General features: G+C 36.5%; 5 protein-coding genes, 1 long non-coding RNA gene and 1 pseudogene across 7 annotated transcripts in view; 5 read left to right on the forward strand and 2 right to left on the reverse strand.

Moving 5' to 3' along the window:
• Nucleotides 1-200: 200 nt before the first annotated feature.
• On the forward strand, nt 201-5558 carry LOC111474199 (pentatricopeptide repeat-containing protein At3g06920-like). Of its 2 annotated transcripts, none has more exons than XM_023119394.1 (7): nt 201-352; nt 712-774; nt 2413-3671; nt 3739-3809; nt 3877-4849; nt 4917-5287; nt 5355-5558. In XM_023119394.1, the coding sequence occupies exons 2-7, from the start codon at nt 750-752 to the stop codon at nt 5365-5367; spliced, it is 2712 nt and encodes a 903-aa protein (XP_022975162.1). In that variant the 5' UTR covers nt 201-352; nt 712-749; the 3' UTR covers nt 5368-5558. The 2 variants fall into 2 exon arrangements, with proteins under 2 accessions (XP_022975162.1, XP_022975163.1); XM_023119395.1 differs by having other exon boundaries at nt 2413-3646; nt 3714-3809.
• A 913-nt stretch (nt 5559-6471) lies between these two features.
• LOC111474211 lies at nt 6472-8538 on the forward strand. Its single transcript, XM_023119407.1, has 5 exons — nt 6472-6800; nt 6892-6998; nt 7078-7225; nt 7615-7809; nt 8045-8538. The coding sequence occupies exons 1-5, from the start codon at nt 6591-6593 to the stop codon at nt 8276-8278; spliced, it is 894 nt and encodes a 297-aa protein (XP_022975175.1). The 5' UTR covers nt 6472-6590; the 3' UTR covers nt 8279-8538.
• A 948-nt stretch (nt 8539-9486) lies between these two features.
• Nucleotides 9487-17191, forward strand: LOC111474203 (annotated as a pseudogene).
• On the forward strand, nt 13034-13679 carry LOC111474207. Its single transcript, XR_002715905.1, has 2 exons — nt 13034-13084; nt 13186-13679. It is a non-coding gene; the product is annotated as an uncharacterized LOC111474207 (long non-coding RNA).
• A 1085-nt stretch (nt 17192-18276) lies between the features above and the next one.
• Nucleotides 18277-20111, reverse strand: LOC111474209 (xyloglucan 6-xylosyltransferase 2-like). The gene has a single exon (XM_023119405.1). The coding sequence runs from the start codon at nt 19964-19966 to the stop codon at nt 18599-18601; it is 1368 nt and encodes a 455-aa protein (XP_022975173.1). The 5' UTR covers nt 19967-20111; the 3' UTR covers nt 18277-18598.
• Nucleotides 20112-22126: 2015 nt separating this feature from the next.
• LOC111474208 (translocator protein homolog) lies at nt 22127-23127 on the reverse strand. The gene has a single exon (XM_023119404.1). It carries the CDS (start codon nt 22961-22963, stop codon nt 22448-22450), a length of 516 nt encoding a protein of 171 aa, XP_022975172.1. The 5' UTR covers nt 22964-23127; the 3' UTR covers nt 22127-22447.
• A 320-nt stretch (nt 23128-23447) lies between these two features.
• The window catches only part of LOC111474210 (40S ribosomal protein S21-2-like), a 2932-nt gene continuing 1538 nt past the window's right edge, over nt 23448-24841 (forward strand). Inside the window, exons 1-3 of the mRNA XM_023119406.1 lie at nt 23448-23555; nt 23677-23759; nt 23853-23985. Of these exons, the coding sequence (XP_022975174.1) occupies nt 23710-23759; nt 23853-23985 (183 nt within the window). The 5' untranslated portion in view covers nt 23448-23555; nt 23677-23709. The remainder of the gene's footprint in view (nt 23556-23676; nt 23760-23852; nt 23986-24841) is intronic.

Genomic DNA, 24841 nt, shown 5'->3' on the forward strand with positions numbered 1-24841 from the left:
ATTGAAAAGGAAAATGATCCATTTCCGCAACTTCAAAATCCCTAACGCTGAATTGTTGCTGCACGTAAGACGTTAAACGTTGCGTTTAGGGAGTGGCCTGCCTACAGACTGCGCTGCTGCGAGGGATGGAAGCTGCTCTCCCTCGACGCTGTCATTTCTCTTCCATCGTTGAGCCTCTCGCCTTTGAGCTGATTCGATCATGCTCTCCCTCGACGCTGTCATTTCTCTTCCATCGTTGAGCCTCTCGCCTTTGAGCTGATTCGATCATTGTGAATCCTCAACGCTACACTCCTCCTATAACGCTTGTTTGAGTATTCAATTACTGTGCTTTATCTGCGACACTTGTTCATCGGTAATATTCACATTCGGAGTCTGAAATTTCGAAATATGTGAAATGAAGAACTTTCTTAGACTCTTAATGATTACTCATATGATATTTTTTGGTGGGCACCTTGAATTTTGTCAGTTTTGGGTTCATATGTTATGGAAGTATAGTCGACTGGTTGATGAATTTCTTCGTGTTTTCTTGAAACCATCTTTTCTGTGTAAGAAATTTGTCGTTCTTGTTTCTGAAAGTTGTTCCTTTGTTCAATATGATCACAATTTGCAGTTGCTTGTACTCATACCCTGCTGTCGGTTTAGATTGTCATCAAATTGTTTGTAATATCCATTTATCTTGTAAGGGGCTTCTTACTCTGCTTTGTAATACAGGTGGGTAGCTGACATAGTGCTGTTTTTGACATGCGTTCATGAAGATGCTTTTAAGGAGCAAAGGTAAGTAATGGTCTTCAGAGTTTGCTTGAATACTTGTTTAATGAACTACCTGAAAACTTGCACTGTCAAAATTGATTTGAGCATCGGACTTGGTTCCTCGTGGCATGTTTGAGAGTGATTTTGATGCTCTTTTTTTCGGTATTTTGGTCATGAAAAAAGTGATTATGATCGTTCCAAACACGCCCGACATTCATCATACAATATCTACAAACTAAGGTTCTGTTTTTGTTGGTACACATCAATGATTGGTGGTCTACTAAGAGCTTTATATTTACATTATCTTCTTACGTTGATTGCTGGTTTAATGGAAATCTTTTGGCTCTATGGATTGCTATGTTCATGGCCGTGATTTGGAGTTTTTTTCCCTCTCTCTTCAATAGATGAAACAGGTACATTTTTTTTCAAAGACAAGATTGTGATGTTTTACATTGTTGAAATAAAATTTGGTTCTATAGCTTCCTTTGTGCTAGTATTGGAAGAATGAGAAACACTAGATCGTTGAAATAAAATTTGGTTCTATAGCTTCCTTTGTGCTAGTATTGGAAGAATGAGAAACACTAGATCATAGTGGTCAAGGTTGGTTCTATAGCTTCCTTTGTGCTAGTATTGGAAGAATGAGAAACACTAGATCATAGTGGTCAAGGACTCGGGAAAGAATACGCAACACGACCGTGGTCGCAGAGTTTAGGAATAAGCAACACTTGACCACAATTTTGTTTAACTCCCACGGATTAGGTTTTCATGTATTAGTGAGTGCCTCCTAATATTGTGAGATCCCATATTGGTTGGAGAGGGGAACGAAGCATTTCTTATAAAGGTGTGGAAACCTCTCTGTAGGTGTATTAAAACCTTGAGGGGAAGTCTAAAAGGGAAAGCCCAAAGAGGACAATAGCTGCTAGAAGTGGGCTTGAGCTATTACAAATGGTATAGAGCCAGACATCAGGCAGTGGGCCAGCGAGGACGCTGGCCCCCAAGGTGGGTGGATTGTGAGATCCCACATCGGTTGGAGAGGGGAACAAAGAATTCCTTATAAAGGTATGAAAACCTCTCCCTAGCAGACACATTTTAACACCTTGAGAGGAAACCCGAAAGGCAAAGCTCAAAGAGGACAATATCTACTAGCAGTGGGCTTGAACTGTTACAAACATATTGATATTCTATCAAGTACTTCAAAATTTGTAGGTTCACGTAGTAGTCATGTGAGCTTGGTTAAGGTGCAAGTAGATTTGTCCAAGCGTCCGACAAATTTTTTAGAAGAAGAGCAGGCCAATTATACTTGAGCTCGTAACGCGTTGACTGGAAAAATGTAGAAACGCTTCTCTCTTTTTATTCTCAGCTATCAGGGATATACTTGTACAGTTGCAGGTTCCTTGTGGGAAACGCTTCTCTCTTTTTATTCTCAGCTATCAGGGATATACTTGTACAGTTGCAGGTTCCTTGTGGGTTCCTATTCGTGCATTGAACGTTTCTTGGGTCAAATTTCGTAGTCAATTATTCTTTATAATTCATTTCTTTGCATGAAAGGACTTTATTTCATTCATATTATTGAATACAGACTGTGTGTATTTTAATTCATTTCTTTGCATGAAAGGACTTTATTTCATTCATATTATTGAATACAGACTGTGTGTATTTCAGGTGCAGGACAAATCTATTGTCTTGCTTTGAAGTTCAAAAACCCTTTTAGTTTTTCTGTTAAACTTTTGTCCTCGTGCATTGAGAATTCTTCTCGAACAAACGGAAATGGGGCCCCTGTTTCGGATGGTTGTAATCTGGTGTCGTCAGCAAAGAATGAGGACAAGAGACTAATTGTAGATAGTGTATGCCAAATTTTGGAGGCTGGTCCTTGGAGACCTTCTGTTGAGAATGCTTTAGCCGAGCTCGACGTTAAACCGAATCCAGAATTGGTAATTGGAGTCTTAAGAAGACTGAAGGATGTAAACGTTGCAGTAAATTACTTTCGATGGGCGGAGAGAGTAACAGACCAAGCATCTTGCCCCGAAGCATATAATTCGCTTCTAATGGTTATGGCTAGAACTCGAAAGTTCAATTGCTTGGAACAAATATTGGAAGAAATGAGTATAGCAGGCTTTGGCCCCTCAAACAACACATGTATTGAAATTATACTGAGCCTTATTAAGTCACACAAGCTTAGGGAAGCTTTTACGTTTATGCAAACTATGAGAAAGTTCAAATTCCGTCCAGCCTTTTCGGCATACACGACATTGATCGGTGCACTATCTGCATCTAATGATTCCGATTCCATGCTCACCTTATTTCATCAAATGCAGGAGCTTGGCTATGAAGTTAATGTTCATTTGTTCACGACTCTCATTCGTGTGTTTGCTCGTGAGGGTCGAGTCGATGCTGCACTTTCTCTTTTGGATGAGATGAAAATGAACGCTTTTGAACCGGATGTCGTTCTTTACAACGTCTGTATAGACTGCTTCGGGAAGGCGGGGAAGGTGGATATGGCATGGAAATTCTTTCATGAAATGAAAGCTAATGGTTTGATCCTTGATGATGTAACTTATACTAGCATGATAGGAGTTCTTTGTAAAGCTGATAGGCTGGATGAAGCTATTGAGCTATTTGAACATATGGATCAAAACAAGCAAGTGCCTTGTGCTTATGCATACAATACAATGATCATGGGTTATGGTATGGCTGGGAAGTTCGATGAAGCGTACAGTCTACTCGAGAGACAGAGGAGAAAGGGATGCATTCCGAGCGTCGTCGCATATAATTGCATTCTTACTTGTCTGGGGAGGAAGGGGCGGGTAGCCGAGGCGTTAAAAGTTTTTGAAGAGATGAAGAAAGATGCCATTCCGAATCTTTCGACGTATAATATTGTGATTGATATGCTCTGTAAGTCCGGAAAACTCGAGACAGCTTTGGTTTCTTTCGACGTATAATATTGTGATTGATATGCTCTGTAAGTCCGGAAAACTCGAGACAGCTTTGGTTATTCGGGATGCCATGAAAGAAGCTGGGTTGTTCCCTAACGTTATGACCGTAAACATAATGGTTGACAGATTGTGTAAAGCCCAAAGACTCGATGATGCTTGTTCGATTTTCGAAGGATTGGATCATAATTGACAGATTGTGTAAAGCCCAAAGACTCGATGATGCTTGTTCGATTTTCGAAGGATTGGATCATAAAGCTTGCACGCCTAATACGGTAACGTATTGTTCTCTTATAGATGGATTGGGTAAGCATGGGAGAGTTGATGAGGCCTACAAGCTGTACGAAAAGATGCTGGATTCCGACCAGATCCCGAATGCTGTTGTGTTTACATCTCTAATAAGGAACTTTTTCAGGTGTGGAAGGAAGGAGGACGGCCACAAGATATATAACGAAATGATACGTCTCGGATGTTCTCCCGACCTGATGCTTCTTAATACCTACATGGACTGTGTTTTTAAAGCTGGAGAAACCAAGAAGGGTAGAGCTTTGTTTCAGGAGATTAAGGCTCAAGGATTCATTCCCGATGCGAGGAGCTATTCAGTCCTAATTCATGGCTTGGTGAAAGCTGGTTTCGCGCATGAAACTTACGAGTTGTTCTACACGATGAAGGAACAAGGTTGTGTTCTGGATACTCGTGCATATAACACCGTTATCGACGGGTTCTGCAAGTCGGGCAAGGTAAACAAAGCTTACCAACTGCTGGAGGAGATGAAGACAAAGGGTCACGAACCGACCGTTGTTACGTATGGTTCGGTTATCGATGGGCTTGCAAAGATCGATCGGCTCGATGAAGCATATATGCTCTTTGAAGAAGCAAAGTCGAAAGGAGTCGAACTGAACGTTATCATATATAGCAGTCTAATCGATGGGTTCGGGAAAGTGGGTCGAATCGATGAAGCGTACCTGATCATGGAAGAGTTGATGCAGAAAGGTTTGACGCCTAATGTATACACATGGAATTGCTTGCTTGATGCATTGGTGAAAGCAGAGGAAATCAGTGAAGCTCTTGTTTGCTTTCAGTCTATGAAAGACTTGAAATGTACGCCTAATTATATAACTTACAGCATTCTAATTCATGGTCTTTGCAAGATTAGAAAGTTCAACAAGGCATTTGTGTTCTGGCAAGAGATGCAGAAGCAAGGCTTAAAGCCGAACGTATTCACAGTTCAACAAGGCATTTGTGTTCTGGCAAGAGATGCAGAAGCAAGGCTTAAAGCCGAACGTATTCACCTACACCACCATGATCTCGGGGCTTGCTAAGGCTGGAAACGTCGTAGAGGCGAATGCTCTTTTCGAGAAGTTTAAGGCAAAGGGTGGCGTGCCTGATTCTGCTACTTACAATGCTATAATCGTCGGGTTGAGCAATGCAAACAGGGCGTTGGATGCTTATCGACTTTTCGAGGAAACTCGATCGAAAGGTTGTAGTGTTTACACGAAAACTTGTGTTGTTCTGCTAGATTCACTACATAAGGCTGAATGCATTGAGCAGGCTGCTATTGTTGGCACTGTATTAAGAGAAACTGCAAAGGCTCAGCACGCTGCGAGATCGTGGACGTACTGCTATTGTTGGCACTGTATTAAGAGAAACTGCAAAGGCTCAGCACGCTGCGAGATCGTGGACGTAGACCTTACCAGATAGAACGAGATCGAGACTGGCTACACCATGGAAACCGAAAATCTATAACAGCTCAGTCCTTACCGTTTGCTGGTCAGACCTCGGCTACACCAGGTTTCGATACTGAACAAAGACGATCCAGCAGCAGGACCAACTCTCCGCTTCGGTGGTTCGTGTTCTTACATAATCCTTAGTTTATGTCAAAAAACAAAGAAGTTTTAGCTGCCGCTTCGGTGGTTCGTGTTCTTACATAATCCTTAGTTTATGTCAAAAAACAAAGAAGTTTTAGCTGCTCTGAAGCTAAGTTGCAAGTCTTCATTCATGGCGTTTCGAGATGACGTATCTCTCTCAGTCTTGTTAGCTATTGGTTTGGTTCGTTCGGGACTTCAGGCTCGTGATTTTGGTTCTCGACTTTGAAACTCTCGAGTGCCGAACTTAGTAGCATGATAGCTAAGCTAATTTTCTTTTTCCAGATACATTCAATTCAATTAATGGTAGCAAGAATTCCATTTGAGTTGTTCAAGTTTTGCCAATATTGTAGGCTCATTTTATAATGTTCTTTTTCCAAGAATTCCATTTGAGTTGTTCAAGTTTTGCCAATATTGTAGGCTCATTTTATAATGTTCTTTTTCCTTCTGATTAATGGATGTATATTAGAATTTTTATATAAAATAAAAGTTTATTAATAAAATATAATATATTTAATATATATATATATATTTTTAATTTTTATATAAAATAAAAGTTTATTAATAAAATATAATATATTTAATATATATATATATATTTTTTTTTAACTTAATTTTTATAAATTTGATCGTGAAAAAAAATTCAATATAAGTCTTATAAAAGAATAAAAGTTACTTTTTTTAAAATAACGATCCAAAATGACGTGGCGTCGACTGACAAGGCTAAACGACGACGTATCGCGTTGAATTCGGCAAGCTGGTTTCTCAACTCCAACTAATTACGAGCCGTTGGAGAAAGACCACCCAGTTCCAACGTCTCTTTCCAACGGCGCCATTCAAATTTCATTACGAGCCGTTGGAGAAAGACCACCCAGTTCCAACGTCTCTTTCCAACGGCGCCATTCAAATTTCAAATTTCTGAAACCTAAAAGGGTAACTCCCACTTTTTTCAACCATTAAAGATCATCCTTCAGCCTCTCTCCATTTCAATCCGACCTTCTTCATTTCCCCTCTCTGTAATTCTCCTCAGTCTTCACCAATCACCATGGCCATGGCTCTAAGACCCATTGATAACGCACTGCCGGTTACACCAGAACGGCCGAAGAAACAAGCGAAAGTGGCCGTTCCAGTCCAGAAGCGAAGCGATTCCGGTGTAAACGATGAGAATCAGGCTCCGGTTCCTCCTTCTACTGATGCTGCCATTGATTATGTTTCTTCTGAGAATCTGAAGCCCTTGACGGACCCTGATTCTAATGTAACTATACTCATTTCCTCTTTGTATCTGAATTTCTTGTTTGTTTCTAGATCTGATTTTTGGTCTGTTCTTTTTTTCTTTATTGTGTTAGAATTTCATTGAAGAATTAGATTCGAAGGATTGGGTGAAAGTCTGTGAATCGCTCAATAATGCTAGACGTCTCGCGATTTTTCACTCCGACATTTTGCTCCCTTCGTTGTAAGTAGAATACTCTTATTTTGAAATTCTAGGGTTATGAAATTCTGGCGATGAATTTTCTTATTTTGATGAATTACAGAGAGAAAGTTATAGCGATTCTGATGAAATCGATGAAAAACCCTAGAAGTGCCCTAATTAAGACCTCGATCATGGCTTCGTCTGACATTTTCAACGCATTTGGTGATCTGTTACTCGAAACACACACTACCAATGCATTTGATCAATTGGTGAGAGCATGCAATTGAGTTTCTTCAGTCTTTTCCTTTTGTGAACATTATTATGAGCAGCTAATGCAGTGTGTCCTTCTGGATCTGTTGGATAATCATTTAGTTCTTCAAAAACTATCTTCAAATCAAGTTTTGAAGAAGTTCTTACAATTTTTTTCTTGGAATTGGGCTAAGAATTTTGATATCTTCAAATCAAGTTTTGAAGAAGTTCTTACAATTTTTTTCTTGGAATTGGGCTAAGAATTTTGATAGACTTTTTAGATGTGATTAAGCAAGTTTTGATTGTAAGAAACGCTGATATGGACTTCCATTGGATCTTCAGCTGCTCCAATTACTGCTCAAAGCTTCTCAGGACAAGAAATTTGTGTGTGAAGAAGTTGGATCTTCAGCTGCTCCAATTACTGCTCAAAGCTTCTCAGGACAAGAAATTTGTGTGTGAAGAAGCAGACAAGGCACTGAAAGCTCTAGTGAAATCCATGACTGCTCTGCCTCTGCTGCAAAAGCTTAAGCCGTATGTCTCCCATTCAAACCTAAGAGTCAGAGCCAAAGCCGCCATTCCAATCTCCAATTGTGTCTCTAAGATGGTACAAAAATTCTTGCAGAGTCAGAGCCAAAGCCGCCATTCCAATCTCCAATTGTGTCTCTAAGATGGTACAAAAATTCTTGCTTATTGCCTTGATTCTTCTCATTTTTGTTCAAAAACTGGACTGAACTGATGAATTTTAACATGGGTTGCTGCCAATTTCTTCAAGGACCTGGAAGAAATGAACCAATATGGGATTGTCCCATTGCTTCTGGGTTGCTGCCAATTTCTTCAAGGACCTGGAAGAAATGAACCAATATGGGATTGTCCCATTGCTTCAAATGGCTGCAGATTTGCTAAACGATAGGCTACCTGAGGCAAGGGAAGCAGCTCGGAGTATCGTGATGGGAGTGTTCAAAGCATTCACGGCAAACGAGGAAGAGAAACAGGAGGCTTGGCAAAGCTTTTGCCAAACTAATCTGTCGCCGATTCAAGCTCAGTCTTTGCTCAAAGTTACCTCTTCCCTATAAGCGGTGGTTTTGGGTAAGCTTAGATAAGTGCTGCTGTGCTTGGCAGACCCTTAGGATGATGATGATCATCAAGTTTCCTTTTAGGTTTGGAAATTTTTATGTGTTCTATGAAAGCTTCCACTCTTACATGATGAGTTCTGCTTTCTACTTCTCAGGAATTTGTTCTGTAGAACAGCTTTTTTTCTTGTTCTCTTCCTTTCCCTTTGTTGGTGTGGAAGAGAGATTGTGAAAGACAATAAACAAGTTGTTGTTGCACATTTGACTGGTAGAGCATGAGCAAATGAGATCCTGAGATGGCCCATGGATGCTATCTTTCCATTCATACCAGACGTTAATTTACTTATTAAAATATCGCCCATCTTCACCTACGATCTCAACTCTTTTATTTTTTTTTGGGTGGACTGTCTTCACCTATGATCCCACCTCTTTTATTTTTTTTTGGTGTACTTCAGCTTCGTTCTAAAGAAAAGATTAGGAGATTAGGGATCGGTTGAAAATAGTGTGAAACTCATTTGCAAGCCTATACTCTTTGCTTTGAAATCGATTGGTTAGTTGCTTGATTGATGGAAGGACGACCTCTTAACTTAGCTTGATTGATCATGCAACAAGCTTTCTAGGCTTCACTAGCTAGTATCTTCCTCAGTCTTGTTACCATGCTAGTTAGGCATTTACTTTGGAATGGTAGACCGAAGACCAAACCTTCAATTATTATCGCTTAGCTTTTATATTAGCTAAACGAAAACAACTGTTACAAGTAAAAACGTCTATTTGTCAAACTAAACGAAGATGAATTGCAAATATTTTGTGTTATAGTAGAAGCTTAAGTGATATGAATTATTCGAGAATCAAAATAAGATAATCAAACAATTTCCGATCATGATCCTTGTGATCTAATCGTTCAATATAATATACTTGAAAAAACCCATAAATTATTGACTAAGTGAAATATTATAAAAAGATGATTAAATTATAACTTTGATGAAAAAAAGAATATGGTCTAAATAGTCGATTTTTTTTTTAATATTTTTTAGAACCTAATTTATTTTTAACAAAAAAAAAAGTTCGTAATTTAAATATTGATATTTAGAATTATTCCGCGTTAATTTTCAAAATATTTAAAGTTTAATTCCCCAAAGGAATAACATGCGTCATTTTTACAAAAATGAAAAACATTAGTTTACTCTCTCATGCTTCCTATCGCTCCGAGGATGAAGAACAAGAGGCTCTGCAAAATAATTGAGGCTAATATGCCGCCGATCTCGTCGTTTGCCGCTGGCTCTTCGGCATTGAAGTGCAAGGAAGCCACTAAATCTCTGATTCAAACGCCTTCTTATGGAGTACAATTTCTCTCTTCCCTTCTGTATCTCTATGTGTGCGCCAATCTGTTTGAATTACGAAGTAGTCCACTTCGAAAATGCAAGAACGATTACGTCTTTTTTTCTATCCCTATGTGCCGTTTCCTTGTTTTTTTTTTTTTTTATGATGAATGATGTTCTTGCGGAGTTATTTGAGTACTTCATCTCCTGCTTGTTTAGTTCAGAGACTGTAGTGGTTCAATTGCTTATATTTGTGTATGGCCAAGGCTACTGCTAGCAGATAGTGAGTTTGAGTCATTATAAATGGTATCAGAGTCAGTCATCAGATGGTGAGATACTGGTCAAAGTAGGGCTAGAGCCTCTCGATAGTAGAAGCATTTTAAAAACTTTAAGAGGAAGCCCGAAAGGAAAAACCCAAAAAGACAATATCTGCTAGGTGGGCTTAAACAGTTATAAATAGTATTAAAGCCAGACATCGTGAGCCTTGTTAGAAAAGACGCTGGGCCTTGAAGGTGGTGGACTGAGGGGTCCCACATTGATTGGAGAAGGGAACGAGTGCGAGGATGCTAGCCTTGAAGGGGAAGTAGATTATGAGATCCCATATTGGTTGGAGAGGAGAACTAAACATTTTTTATAAGGTGTGGAAATCTGTCGAAGTGAAAAACCTAAAGAGGACAAAACCTTATGGGTTGTTTCTTTATTTATATCTTTATTTATATCGTTTGACCTGTTCTTGTTTTTCCTTTTTGGTTGGAAAGAAAAGACGACAAATTTTGTTTTAAGAGGTACTTCTCGCTGTTCAGTTGTGGAAAATGGTGTTTACCTTATTGATCAAATCTACTACGACCCTTATTCTGGATTGCCTTATGTTAATGTACTCATGTTACATGTTTTTCAGGTATTATCACAAATAATTTCTGCATCATTTAGGAGGGGTTCTGTTTCTTCATTTCGTTTTTGAGGAAGCTCTTCGGCAAAAGTGTTTACTCTACCTATTTAAACAATGAGTTCCTACCTTCCTCAAAGAGAAGGTCTAGAGGGCCTGTTATGGCAGCAAAGACAGCATCTAAAGGTGCATAGCCTCCGCAATTATGTACTACATTCCCCTTCAAACCCAAGCTTGTGATTTTAATAAATTACATGACTTCTTGAATAAATTACATGACTTCTTGAATAATTTCTTGGATGGCTTGAGTTTGTACAGAGACAAATGAAGGAGATGGAAAATACAAGCATACTGTTGATCTGCCGAAGACTATGTTGGCATGACAGCAAATTCTTCAGTTAGGGAGCCTGAAATTCAGTAAATATGGGACGACCATCAAGTTTTCGACCGAGTTGTTGAAAGAAATACTGGAGTATGTTCCACAGTCTCAGGATATCGTTCCTTCTTTTTTGCCCTATTCACATTAACTTATTTGTTGATATTTGGTCCCAGGAAAACTTCATTCTTCATCATGGTCCTCCATATGCCAACGGAGATCTTCACATGGGCCATGCTTTGAATAAGATTTTAAAGGATATAATTAATCGTTACAAGGTTAATTCCTTCATTTTAGACATACTTAATTTAAATCAGACAACACACCAGAAAGAAAAAAAAAAAGGTTAATTCCTTCATTTTAGACATACTTAATTTAAATCAGACAACACACCAGAAAGAAAAAAAAAAGCTGGAATATGTTAATATTGTATGTTTTGGATCCCTGGTAATTAGTTTCAATTCCTCACTGAAATTCTGTTGAGTTTGAGCTCTGGTTATTGTTGGCTTGAAATTTATATACAGACCGNTGGTCTAAATAGTCGATTTTTTTTTTAATATTTTTTAGAACCTAATTTATTTTTAACAAAAAAAAAAGTTCGTAATTTAAATATTGATATTTAGAATTATTCCGCGTTAATTTTCAAAATATTTAAAGTTTAATTCCCCAAAGGAATAACATGCGTCATTTTTACAAAAATGAAAAACATTAGTTTACTCTCTCATGCTTCCTATCGCTCCGAGGATGAAGAACAAGAGGCTCTGCAAAATAATTGAGGCTAATATGCCGCCGATCTCGTCGTTTGCCGCTGGCTCTTCGGCATTGAAGTGCAAGGAAGCCACTAAATCTCTGATTCAAANATTCCTCACTGAAATTCTGTTGAGTTTGAGCTCTGGTTATTGTTGGCTTGAAATTTATATACAGACCGAATTTTTGCATCTAATTTGAGCTCATGATTCCTTCTCCCTTCAATAGCTACTTAATTTTTCGAAGAACAAACTTTTTTTTTCCATTTAAAATATTTGTAACTAATATTTCTTTTTCATTTTATTTTCTTCTCTTAATAGCTCCTTCAAAGCTATAAAGTTCGTTTTGTGCCTGGATGGGACTGCCATGGCCTTCCAATTGAGTTAAAAGGCAAGTATCTTTTTCATTAGTTAGCCTCCATGACGAGCCTTTATTGAACAACGTCTTAGGTTTTGAGGGACAGATGTCAAAAAACTTAACTGTAATCTTAAGTTATTCAGTTCTGCAGTCATTGGATAAAGAAGCCAGGAAGAATCTTACCCCAATTAAATTGAGAGATAAGGCTGCCAAGTTTGCTAAAGCTACTACGGTGAAAGCTCAGATGGCGTCATTTAAGGCAATTTCTTCATCACCTCAACCTTGTCCTTCCCATGCTCTATTTTTCTAGCATAATGAGTGATTAATCGGTATATGATAATTTTAGTTCATGTCAACATTATGTCTATGTGAGCATGTTCGTGTTTGATGATTTCTGAGTGCTGGTTTAGTATTTCGTGGGAATTACTCTTCATAGAAAATTGATTAGGACTCTTCTTCAAAATTTCTCCAAGTATGTTGTTTAACTTTTGCAGCGCTATGGAGACATTGGAAAAGCCACCCAATGAAAATGTCCAAAAAAAAATTTAATTATGACTTGTTACTTCATGATCGATGCTGTAAAAGTTTCGTCACTGTGTCCAGTTGCTGTTATCCTTGTGAAGTCACTATATGTATTATCGACTGTTTATTGGTCATGCCCATGGTCGTGGAAACCAATTCGCGCTCGTGTTCACAGAACTTTATAGTTCTCCATCAAAATTTAATGTGGCTGCTTACTTTCCATTAAGTTGATTACAAGAATTCCATTTTTTATTTAGTTCATTAAGGGGTTCTTTTTCATTAGCAAACTGCTCATTTTGTCAACCATTTCAGGGGATCCACAAGTTTTACTAGGAGAAGTTGTCAAACAGTTCTTGCAGCTCATGTTCTTTCCATAGCAAGAATAATTGCTCCAATATTGCCTCATTTGGCTGAGGATGTGTGGCAGAATATACCCTTCCAACATAAAAACGATGATGGTTCTGTTGCAAAATTTGTCTTCGAATCAAGGTGGCCAAGCTTAAATAAGACTAGGCTTTCTCTTCCAAGAGAAGAAATTGATTTCTGAGCANAGAGTCAGAGCCAAAGCCGCCATTCCAATCTCCAATTGTGTCTCTAAGATGGTACAAAAATTCTTGCTTATTGCCTTGATTCTTCTCATTTTTGTTCAAAAACTGGACTGAACTGATGAATTTTAACATGGGTTGCTGCCAATTTCTTCAAGGACCTGGAAGAAATGAACCAATATGGGATTGTCCCATTGCTTCAAATGGCTGCAGATTTGCTAAACGATAGGCTACCTGAGGCAAGGGAAGCAGCTCGGAGTATCGTGATGGGAGTGTTCAAAGCATTCACGGCAAACGAGGAAGAGAAACAGGAGGCTTGGCAAAGCTTTTGCCAAACTAATCTGTCGCCGATTCAAGCTCAGTCTTTGCTCAAAGTTACCTCTTCCCTATAAGCGGTGGTTTTGGGTAAGCTTAGATAAGTGCTGCTGTGCTTGGCAGACCCTTAGGATGATGATGATCATCAAGTTTCCTTTTAGGTTTGGAAATTTTTATGTGTTCTATGAAAGCTTCCACTCTTACATGATGAGTTCTGCTTTCTACTTCTCAGGAATTTGTTCTGTAGAACAGCTTTTTTTCTTGTTCTCTTCCTTTCCCTTTGTTGGTGTGGAAGAGAGATTGTGAAAGACAATAAACAAGTTGTTGTTGCACATTTGACTGGTAGAGCATGAGCAAATGAGATCCTGAGATGGCCCATGGATGCTATCTTTCCATTCATACCAGACGTTAATTTACTTATTAAAATATCGCCCATCTTCACCTACGATCTCAACTCTTTTATTTTTTTTTGGGTGGACTGTCTTCACCTATGATCCCACCTCTTTTATTTTTTTTTGGTGTACTTCAGCTTCGTTCTAAAGAAAAGATTAGGAGATTAGGGATCGGTTGAAAATAGTGTGAAACTCATTTGCAAGCCTATACTCTTTGCTTTGAAATCGATTGGTTAGTTGCTTGATTGATGGAAGGACGACCTCTTAACTTAGCTTGATTGATCATGCAACAAGCTTTCTAGGCTTCACTAGCTAGTATCTTCCTCAGTCTTGTTACCATGCTAGTTAGGCATTTACTTTGGAATGGTAGACCGAAGACCAAACCTTCAATTATTATCGCTTAGCTTTTATATTAGCTAAACGAAAACAACTGTTACAAGTAAAAACGTCTATTTGTCAAACTAAACGAAGATGAATTGCAAATATTTTGTGTTATAGTAGAAGCTTAAGTGATATGAATTATTCGAGAATCAAAATAAGATAATCAAACAATTTCCGATCATGATCCTTGTGATCTAATCGTTCAATATAATATACTTGAAAAAACCCATAAATTATTGACTAAGTGAAATATTATAAAAAGATGATTAAATTATAACTTTGATGAAAAAAAGAATATGGTCTAAATAGTCGATTTTTTTTTTAATATTTTTTAGAACCTAATTTATTTTTAACAAAAAAAAAAGTTCGTAATTTAAATATTGATATTTAGAATTATTCCGCGTTAATTTTCAAAATATTTAAAGTTTAATTCCCCAAAGGAATAACATGCGTCATTTTTACAAAAATGAAAAACATTAGTTTACTCTCTCATGCTTCCTATCGCTCCGAGGATGAAGAACAAGAGGCTCTGCAAAATAATTGAGGCTAATATGCCGCCGATCTCGTCGTTTGCCGCTGGCTCTTCGGCATTGAAGTGCAAGGAAGCCACTAAATCTCTGATTCAAACGCCTTCTTATGGAGTACAATTTCTCTCTTCCCTTCTGTATCTCTATGTGTGCGCCAATCTGTTTGAATTACGAAGTAGTCCACTTCGAAAATGCAAGAACGATTACGTCTTTTTTTCTATCCCTATGTGCCGTTTCCTTGTTTTTTTTTTTTTTTATGATGAATGATGTTCTTGCGGAGTTATTTGAGTACTTCATCTCCTGCTTGTTTAGTTCAGAGACTGTAGTGGTTCAATTGCTTATATTTGTGTATGGCCAAGGCTACTGCTAGCAGATAGTGAGTTTGAGTCATTATAAATGGTATCAGAGTCAGTCATCAGATGGTGAGATACTGGTCAAAGTAGGGCTAGAGCCTCTCGATAGTAGAAGCATTTTAAAAACTTTAAGAGGAAGCCCGAAAGGAAAAACCCAAAAAGACAATATCTGCTAGGTGGGCTTAAACAGTTATAAATAGTATTAAAGCCAGACATCGTGAGCCTTGTTAGAAAAGACGCTGGGCCTTGAAGGTGGTGGACTGAGGGGTCCCACATTGATTGGAGAAGGGAACGAGTGCGAGGATGCTAGCCTTGAAGGGGAAGTAGATTATGAGATCCCATATTGGTTGGAGAGGAGAACTAAACATTTTTTATAAGGTGTGGAAATCTGTCGAAGTGAAAAACCTAAAGAGGACAAAACCTTATGGGTTGTTTCGTTTGACCTGTTCTTGTTTTTCCTTTTTGGTTGGAAAGAAAAGACGACAAATTTTGTTTTAAGAGGTACTTCTCGCTGTTCAGTTGTGGAAAATGGTGTTTACCTTATTGATCAAATCTACTACGACCCTTATTCTGGATTGCCTTATGTTAATGTACTCATGTTACATGTTTTTCAGGTATTATCACAAATAATTTCTGCATCATTTAGGAGGGGTTCTGTTTCTTCATTTCGTTTTTGAGGAAGCTCTTCGGCAAAAGTGTTTNTTTCTCCAAGTATGTTGTTTAACTTTTGCAGCGCTATGGAGACATTGGAAAAGCCACCCAATGAAAATGTCCAAAAAAAAATTTAATTATGACTTGTTACTTCATGATCGATGCTGTAAAAGTTTCGTCACTGTGTCCAGTTGCTGTTATCCTTGTGAAGTCACTATATGTATTATCGACTGTTTATTGGTCATGCCCATGGTCGTGGAAACCAATTCGCGCTCGTGTTCACAGAACTTTATAGTTCTCCATCAAAATTTAATGTGGCTGCTTACTTTCCATTAAGTTGATTACAAGAATTCCATTTTTTATTTAGTTCATTAAGGGGTTCTTTTTCATTAGCAAACTGCTCATTTTGTCAACCATTTCAGGGGATCCACAAGTTTTACTAGGAGAAGTTGTCAAACAGTTCTTGCAGCTCATGTTCTTTCCATAGCAAGAATAATTGCTCCAATATTGCCTCATTTGGCTGAGGATGTGTGGCAGAATATACCCTTCCAACATAAAAACGATGATGGTTCTGTTGCAAAATTTGTCTTCGAATCAAGGTGGCCAAGCTTAAATAAGACTAGGCTTTCTCTTCCAAGAGAAGAAATTGATTTCTGAGCAAATATTCTTGAGGTATTTATTTTCTGTAATGAATTTATAATCAAAACTGCAAATATCACAATATGTTGACGAATATGAACTAAACTAATCTATAGAACCTCGAATTTGGGATGATTTTCTAATTATTTACACTTCGATCAGCTAAGAACCGAGGTGAATAAAGTCCTGGAAGTTGCTCGAACCGGAAAGTTGATCGGTTCAAGCTTAGAGGCTAAAAGTCCATCTGCATACCTCTGGAGACGGTCTGGCTTCTAAGTTGTGTGAATCCAACCATGACGCGGACACTTTGCAAAGAATCTTTATTACATCTCAGGTATCCTAACATTGTTTTTCTTTTGCCACATGCATAAACTACCACCATTTTGGTTCTGTATTTTAAAATTCAACGATTTACTGTATTACCCTATAACGACTTCGTCTTGTCCTAGCTGTATAACTTCGATTTTTGTCACAAGTCACGACGTGAAGTTGTTGACTTAGCGATTGTTTCATCCGATTGTCACTTAGCTGAAAGATTTGAATCATTCTTAACATTGCCATCCAGTTTTCGAAATGTCAAAAAATGTCTTGACATTCATGTTTTGTCAAAATGACACATTCAGGTCGAGATTCATCGAGTCATAGAGAATGAGCTGATGGAGAACATACCATACAGTGGAGAGTGCCTCATTGAAGGGAGCAAAGTCTGGATTGGTGTATCTACGAGTTGGATCTTTCCCAGAACATCCCACCCTCTGCAAGCGGTGTTTTGACATCGGTGCAGTCAGCTGAAACTCTTAAGGACGAAGGTAGATTGTATCAATTTTGAACTGTGCCATTCTTTCCACCCAGAACTTACCCTCCGTTGTAATGAACATGCAAGTAATCATCTAACAGTAAATAAAATAAAATATGACCGTGTATACCATGTAGGATTGATGAACTCCGTGAGCAGGTTAGATGTGTAGAACATAGGGCTCGTAGTACATACTAGAGCAGCTACGCAGTCGAAGGAAATTTTATATTCTATTATTATGGAAATTTTATATTCTATTAATATGGTATATGTATATAATAATAAACATAATAGTCAAAGAGTCTGCAAACAATCAAGGATAATATAAGTTTATCAGTGATTAGTCATTGATATATATATATATATATATAAAAAAATGAAAATTAGGTTAAATTAATGTACAAATAGCTAGAAATTTGCATCACCAAAGATAGAGAAGAAATTTAAAATAAAAATAGATACATAATTAGAACACAAATTGAGAATAAATCTTGGAATGAAAAATGGTTTAATGAATACCAATTTAATGATATTATTTTTATACTTAATTAAACAAAAGTGAATATATATAATTTTTGTTATATGTTTAACTGAAAAATTACTTACCACAACTGATTTAGGTCAATGAGTAATTAATAAATTGAATTAACTTATTAAATCACGAGGGAAAATCACAGTTTAGGGTAAAACGGTAAGAAAATACAATAAATAAATAAAAATTGAAAAAAGACATTAATTTTTTTTTTCTTTTCCGTTCAATTAATTTGAGAAGTTAAAGTGAAAAGTGAAATTTGAGAAGATTCTGAACTTCTGACCGACCTCTCGATTTAGAGCTTCATTGAAACTTTTTACCGTCTCAATTATTGGTTACGCATAGGTTCATAAATTATCGTCATAGGTAATAATTGCAATCCTGAATGAAATTTTATCCTTATTTGCAGGAACTACGAACACCTCCAAACATTTCCGGGGCCTTCGAGTCTATCATATGATTTCTACCATCTTTTTTTTCTAATAAGATTCGAATATAAACATCTCGGGCCTATATCAATAAATACTATGAAGCAAAGTATCGTTATCGTCTCCGTTCTCCCCTCAAATGGTGGTTGGAAGGGGTAAAAGATTGAACTTTTCCCTAATAAATTTGAGTCAATAATATCACAATAATGTAAGAAAGCTACCACTAGAGAGGAGGTTGAGATATTGAAATATGATGTCAATAAACAACTCATACAGATTGATGAACAGATTTCTTCAAGAACTCCCTATCATTTCATTACAAAAGCTGATCTAAGAAACAAAGCCTTCTAAAAATCAATGAAATTTAGACAGATTTTTAACCCCACAAAAGAAAGAAGTTTACAATTCTTCAATATTATGGGTAACTGATATATATATATATATACATACATACATATATATAAATATACCAAATCCATACCATTTTCAACACTATTATACTTGAACTCATGATAACCATCAATCAACCCCTATAAATTCAAGCATTTCCATGGTTATCAAGAAGAAGATGATACCTTCACAGCTTTGAATGCAGGGTGAAGCAACCCGAGTTCATCCTTCACTTCTAATGGATTGCTTGTATCGTTCCGAACCCGCTTTACTCTCCTGCTTGCTAGTGACTTATGTGTAAAGCCATAGATTTGTAGAATCTGATTATCCCCAAAGTTGTATGCTCTGTCCATCTGTTTCAGACATCGCTCAACAGGATAATCTCCGAACTTCCCGCACGGTTTGCACCCGACGAAATGGGTGACGAGAGGCCACCGGTGATCGCCGAACCCCGGATGGTGATTCTCGATCATCTCCTCGTATCGATCCACCAAAATGCCCCAATATCCGTGCAAATAGTACCCATTCTCAAGGTAAACTTTTGCTCCCCATTGATCCCTCTGCGTAGCCAACAAATACACCATGGCTGACTGATCATCGGCTTCGAAAACTGGTCGGTCCTTCAGCTCTCTGGTCAAGATCTTCCCAGCTTCATCTCTAATCTTCCCCTTCGGCCCCATTGGGGCCCAAGCGTCGAGAATGTCTAGTGCCCACTGGCAATTTCTCAGAAGAAAACTTCCAGTATTCAATCCAATCCAATTCTTCTGATCATAAACCATCTCATTCCATCCGTGAAGAACAAAATTATGATCCTTATACCGTTCCCATGGAACCTCAAAAGCCATATCAGTGAACATAGCATCACTATCCATCCACCATAGGAACTCAGTCTCCGGATGTGAAAGCAAAAGCTTCCTAATCAATGGAAGCTTAGCCCAGAAACCAGCCATTTCAGCATCAAGAAGCGCCATATTATAAAAAATCTCAATCCCATGGAGCCTACAGTAATCGATCTTGTTCTTTATCGATTTCAAAAGGTAATGATCACCAACAGGATTCTCACAGGGCTTCGGCGAGGAACCAGTAACCAAAAGAACTCGAGGTTTATTAGGGCCAACAAAATTAGGAAAATCAGGGTTGTTCTTCAGCCATTCAGTTCTCTGTTCATCCCAATCAGAGATTTTAGGGCCAAGACTATAGGGTTTACTCGGATCGGGCTTCTCATCCTCACCTTCATCCACCAAAATCTTCGAAATATCAAATGTGGCGTAATTGTTGGACTGATCAGCCGCCTTGGCAGTGGTATCCGGCTGTGCCTCTTCCAAAACACGACGAGCCTCAACACGACGGCCACGTGAGGAGAAATGGCTACGAATCTCGTTGAAGTCCTGCTCGGGAGTACCGAACTTACCAGCGCCGACAATGCCACGGAGGACAACGACGGTGAGGAAGAGGCAGAGGACAGTGACGACGCTGTGGCGGAACGCCCTCTGGATCCGACGGATGCGAATGGGGCCAAGAATACGCTCAATCATCTTCTCAGACTCCGGCGACGAGATTCGGCAGGCCTCCGAAGACAAGCAGGAATCAAAATCAATGATTCCGATCTGGAAATCCGAACAGGAAAAAAACAGGATCGACAGGGAAGAGGGTTTTACGGAGTTGGTGGGACGAGGACGATGAGAAAGATCTGGAGAGTAAAGCGATTTATATATTCTTTTTTTTTTTTTTTTTTTTTTCCTTCTTGTCGTCATCGTCAGTACTTTCGTCGTTGATGATTTCTCCCTTGGGACCCACTTTATTTTATTTTATTATTTTATTTATTTTTCATAATTTTTATTTTTTCTAATTTCAATCTCTTTTTTAGTTCAAATATTAATTTATTATTTTATTAAATAATTTATGAAAACAAATTACAAAATAACAAGAATAGTTAGTAGTTGTAAATTAATGAATATTTTAGTTCAACTAAAAATTAAAATTTTAATTTAAATATATATTTTAAAAGTTACGGAACTAAATATAACTGAGTCTTGTTATTTTAAAAAAATCCTAAAAAAATTAAACTATTTAACGATATTTTTCTTTGTTATTTAATAAATGTAAATTGATTTTAAAATTGAACTTTATTCAATAATGGAATAAACATCAAAATTTACAGTGGTGGTGAAACGGTAAATAAAATCAAAACATGGCATATGGGTAAGGGGCCCACATGATGTTAACATTTATTGATTTATTTTAACGTGGACCTAAGTGAGGCAGTTTATGGGGTCCCACCAAAGTCAAAATCTTTGGCAATTTAATTTCTTTTTTTATTAATATTGATTTTTAATTTGAATATAATTTTTGGAATTATTTAAAATTAATTAAAGTAGCTTAGTAAATTATATTTTGAAATCAATGAGCATTTATTACTATCCGTTATATGCTAATAATATTTGTTTAATTATTTTAAATATATATACTTATCTATTAAATATATTACATTATTCACTAAAATGTCATAAAAATCAAATATTAAATATAATTTTTAGATTTAATATATCTGCCAAATAAAAAATTTAAAGTTATTGTGTAATATAATTTAAATAATATTAATTTAATGACATGTTAAAGAAATAATGGACACGTAATAAAAGTCTATGGAGGAAGCTGCGTCCAACGTGAGGGATCTAAATAATAATAATAATAATAATAATAATAATAACAAAAATTGGGCAAATATTTCATATATAGAAATAATTATTAATTGACAATATTCTAATTTTTTAAAATATAAGCATTTGATAATAGTTTTAATTTCCTTGTTTTTCATTTTAGAAAATATTTTATTTATTTATACTTTCATATGTTGAATTTAGTCCGTGTTTGAAAAATTATAAACAAAACATAAACTCTTTTAATATAAAATTATAGCTACATTTATATATATATATCTATATATATATATATATATATATTGTGATAAAATATTAAAGAAAACTACATTTAAAAAAATCAAATGTAATTAAATAGTAATTGTAAAAATTGATTAAAAAAAAAGATTAAAAGAACTATTGGTCCCTTAACTTTCACCAAATAACCATTTAGTTTTTTAACTTAATTTGAAATAATTTAATTTATGTAATTTCAATTGATGAATGAATTTCATTAAATCTTAACAACAAATTTCATCATAAAAACTATGTTCTTGCAAAAAGAGATAAAATAATAATAATAATAATAATAATCCCAAATTAAATTTGGGAATACCAAGAAAAAAAATAATAATAAATAATTATAAAATACAAATTTATCTATTCCTCAAAAAGGAAAAAAATAATATTTAAAAAAGGAAAAAATAAATTAAAAACGAAGACATGGAAACATATTTCAACAAATTAGATGCAAATGGGAAGGACAAGGGAATCTTCATTTAATTATAATTCGATTTTCTTCCTTTTATGTTTATTTTTTCAGAAAATATATTTATTTAAAAAAATCCATTTTCAGATATATTTGTATAAAAAAAAATATAAAATTCTACACAATTCTTGAACTTCCAATTTTAAAATTTGAATTTGATTTATAATCCTGGCGTTCTGGTTTTTTCTGTATTCATGCATATGAATCGGATATCTGTTCATGACTGAATCACAAAATTGAATCCAAACAAGAAAACAAAAAAAAAATCATTCAAACACGTTATTCAGATACAAAATGATTAGACGAACATATGAAAATACATTACAAAACTCGAAGTGTGATCTGGATCACTCTGAAGAAAGAAACACAAACAAAAGAACACATCATGATTTTAGAGATCCAAAATACAGATCGAGTTGTTCATACCTACGTTTTGATAAACAAATCATAAATCATTTCCCCTAATCTTACAAACCTTCGCTGTTCTAACAGCTTCTTGGTTGCGGTTTCATAAAGAAAAAAGAAAAAAAAAAAAAATCTACAACATCCTAAACAATGTGATAATTGATTGAACAAATCGTTTAAAAAATGGCAAGAAAAATCCTCAATCAAAGATCAATAAACACATAAGTAACAGCACAGAGATACGCAGTCCAAGCCAAACAAGGCTTAATCAGATCCTTAGCGAAGGGATTCACTCGCTTGAAGGTCCGATAACAAGCATACAGAGTAACAAAATCCAAAACACAGAACAGAAACGCAAGCAGAAGAGCGCGAATCACGAGCACCAGAGGATTCCAAACGACGCTGAGTGAGAGATGCGCGATGTAGAGCGGAAGAGCGTTGGATCCGCAATGGAAGCCACCATCGGCCCAAACGAGCCAGGCGGCGAGGCCGATTAGGAAAGAGGAGCTGATCGACGAGAGATGGAGGAGCCAGAGTGGCGCCACCCAAATCGGACGGTTGCGGTTGGGGAAATGGCGGGAGGAGCGGCCGAAGAGGAAGATGACGGCGATGGTAAGGGTGAGAGGAATGGCGACGGAGACGGCGAGGGATCGGAGCGCTCTTTTGGCCTTGGTGTATTTGGATTCCGGTCTGGATTTGAACGGCGGAGAGGAAGACATTGTTGAATCGAGAATTTCTGGGAGGATTGGAAAATTAGGGCGAAAAGGGGAATGAATTTGGCGGCAATTAAAGGAGGATTGAACGTTACAGAGGGAATTCAGGTGTTCTTTTTCAGAAGAGCCTTCCGTTGTTGCATGGCGCAATTTCTCCTTTGAAGAATTCATATATAGGCTACAATTTTGTCCTCTATTTTTATTTTTATTTTTAATTATAAATTGAAAAATTCAACGTTTTAAAAAATTAATTATTTATTAATTATATATTTGAATTTTAGGCGATACAATTTTAAATTTTAAATTTTGTAGTAAGTAAAAACAGTGAAATTCTCATATAATTTAACCTAATATATATAAATTAATTGTTGTATATTAATTTATATCGAATAAATCTATTTATTCTTTTAAATTTTTAATAGAATCTTAAACCTATAATTTAATTTCAAAATAAATTGTTTATTATTATTATTATTTTTTAATTTTTAATAAAAAAAAGGAAAAAAGAAAAAGATTAGGGTTTCTGTTTTAAGCTTCAGGTTTCTTCATTTCGCCCCTTTCTTCCTCTCGGATAGCTCGCTTTCCTCTTTGCGCTGCGGTTTGATCTCTCTAAAGACTTTTTTTTTTTTTGTTTGATTCATAAATTTAGGGTTTTATCATTTTTGGTGGTCTCAAATGTATGTGTTGTTATGAAACACTGATCGGTTATATTAAAGCAGGTTTTCTATTTCTAAAGAATTAGTTGATTCAAGATGCAGAACGAAGAGGGAAAAATCACAGAGCTTTATATTCCCAGAAAATGGTTCGTAATATTATAGGCTAGCTTTTGATGCTTTTGATGCTAATTTTCATGTGATTTGAGCTTTGATTATGACTTATTGTGTCTTCGATTCAGCTCCGCAACGAATCGGCTGATTACTTCCAAGGATCATGCTTCGGTTCAGATAAACATTGGGCATTTGGATGACAATGGCATCTACACCGGCCAGTTCTCCACTTTTGCTCTCTGTGGTTTCATTCGGGCGCAGGTGATTGTTATTTATCTATCTGTCTCTGTTGTTGGATTTGTAGCGATTGGATGTGGTTTAATCTGTTATTATATAGGAGTATTGACTTGGAACAGGACTTGTCTTGGTGATGCAAACAAAAATCTAATTCTGTTCATGCTGATTTGGCTCGTGTTCTGCATTTTTGTGTCGAAGTATCGTTTAAGATGAGTTGAACTTGCGTATGATTTCATCTGTTGGTATTTGATTTTAGTTCGCCAGGAAAAGGAGGCGCTATTGAGCATAACTTGTTCGAGATTCTTATTGCCTATTTGATTGTGATCGCTCCTAATTTGTGAACAGCGGTCGTTAATTGGAACCAATCGTTGATTAAAAAATGAATGCTAAAGATTTATAGTTTGACTACATTATAGCCCTAGAGAAGAAATCTTGAGCTTAGCTAACCTAAAATCCATAGACAATCAAAAGCACTGGAGGAAGGAAAAGAAACGAAAGAATTCTGATAATCTTCCATTCTAAAGGCCTTCTCTGCTGTCTGCGTTTGTACTAACTTTTTCTTGAAGGGAAGAGAAGCCATTGAAGAGTAAACAGTCTGAAAGTATACAAATATTTCCTTTTACATCTTGTTATAGTTGTGTCCTCACCCATTGGAATCTGGGCTGATGAGAATTAAGGATTTTATTTATTTATTTTAATCTTCAACTTTCATTGGGCATGGTTGGAGGCTTGGATTTGGATTCGTACTAGACCAATCAACTATTCAATTCTTATTAATGGCTAACCTAGGGGTAAAGTAAAAGTTTTGAGATATCTTTGGCTAGGTGAACCTTTGTCTCTTCTTTTCATGCTTGTTGTGGATGTTTTTAGTAGGATGGTC

This window comes from Cucurbita maxima, unplaced genomic scaffold (assembly GCF_002738345.1).
Source record: "Cucurbita maxima cultivar Rimu unplaced genomic scaffold, Cmax_1.0 Cma_Scf00269, whole genome shotgun sequence".
In the NCBI taxonomy this organism is placed as follows: Eukaryota; Viridiplantae; Streptophyta; class Magnoliopsida; order Cucurbitales; family Cucurbitaceae; genus Cucurbita; species Cucurbita maxima.

Coding starts and splice junctions, on each gene's coding strand:
- LOC111474199 (XM_023119394.1), top strand. CDS start 750: ATGAAGATGCTTTTAAGGAGCAAAG. Junction 3,672..3,738: donor GAAAACTCGAGACAGCTTTG/GTTTCTTTCGAC, acceptor GAGACAGCTTTG/GTTATTCGGGATGCCATGAA. Junction 4,850..4,916: donor AGATTAGAAAGTTCAACAAG/GCATTTGTGTTC, acceptor CAGTTCAACAAG/GCATTTGTGTTCTGGCAAGA.
- LOC111474211 (XM_023119407.1), top strand. CDS start 6,591: ATGGCCATGGCTCTAAGACCCATTGATAACGCACTGCCGGTTACACCA. Junction 6,801..6,891: donor TGACGGACCCTGATTCTAAT/GTAACTATACTC, acceptor TTATTGTGTTAG/AATTTCATTGAAGAATTAGA. Junction 7,810..8,044: donor CCAATTGTGTCTCTAAGATG/GTACAAAAATTC, acceptor AATTTCTTCAAG/GACCTGGAAGAAATGAACCA.
- LOC111474209 (XM_023119405.1), bottom strand. CDS start 19,966: ATGATTGAGCGTATTCTTGGCCCCATTCGCATCCGTCGGATCCAGAGG.
- LOC111474208 (XM_023119404.1), bottom strand. CDS start 22,963: ATGTCTTCCTCTCCGCCGTTCAAATCCAGACCGGAATCCAAATACACC.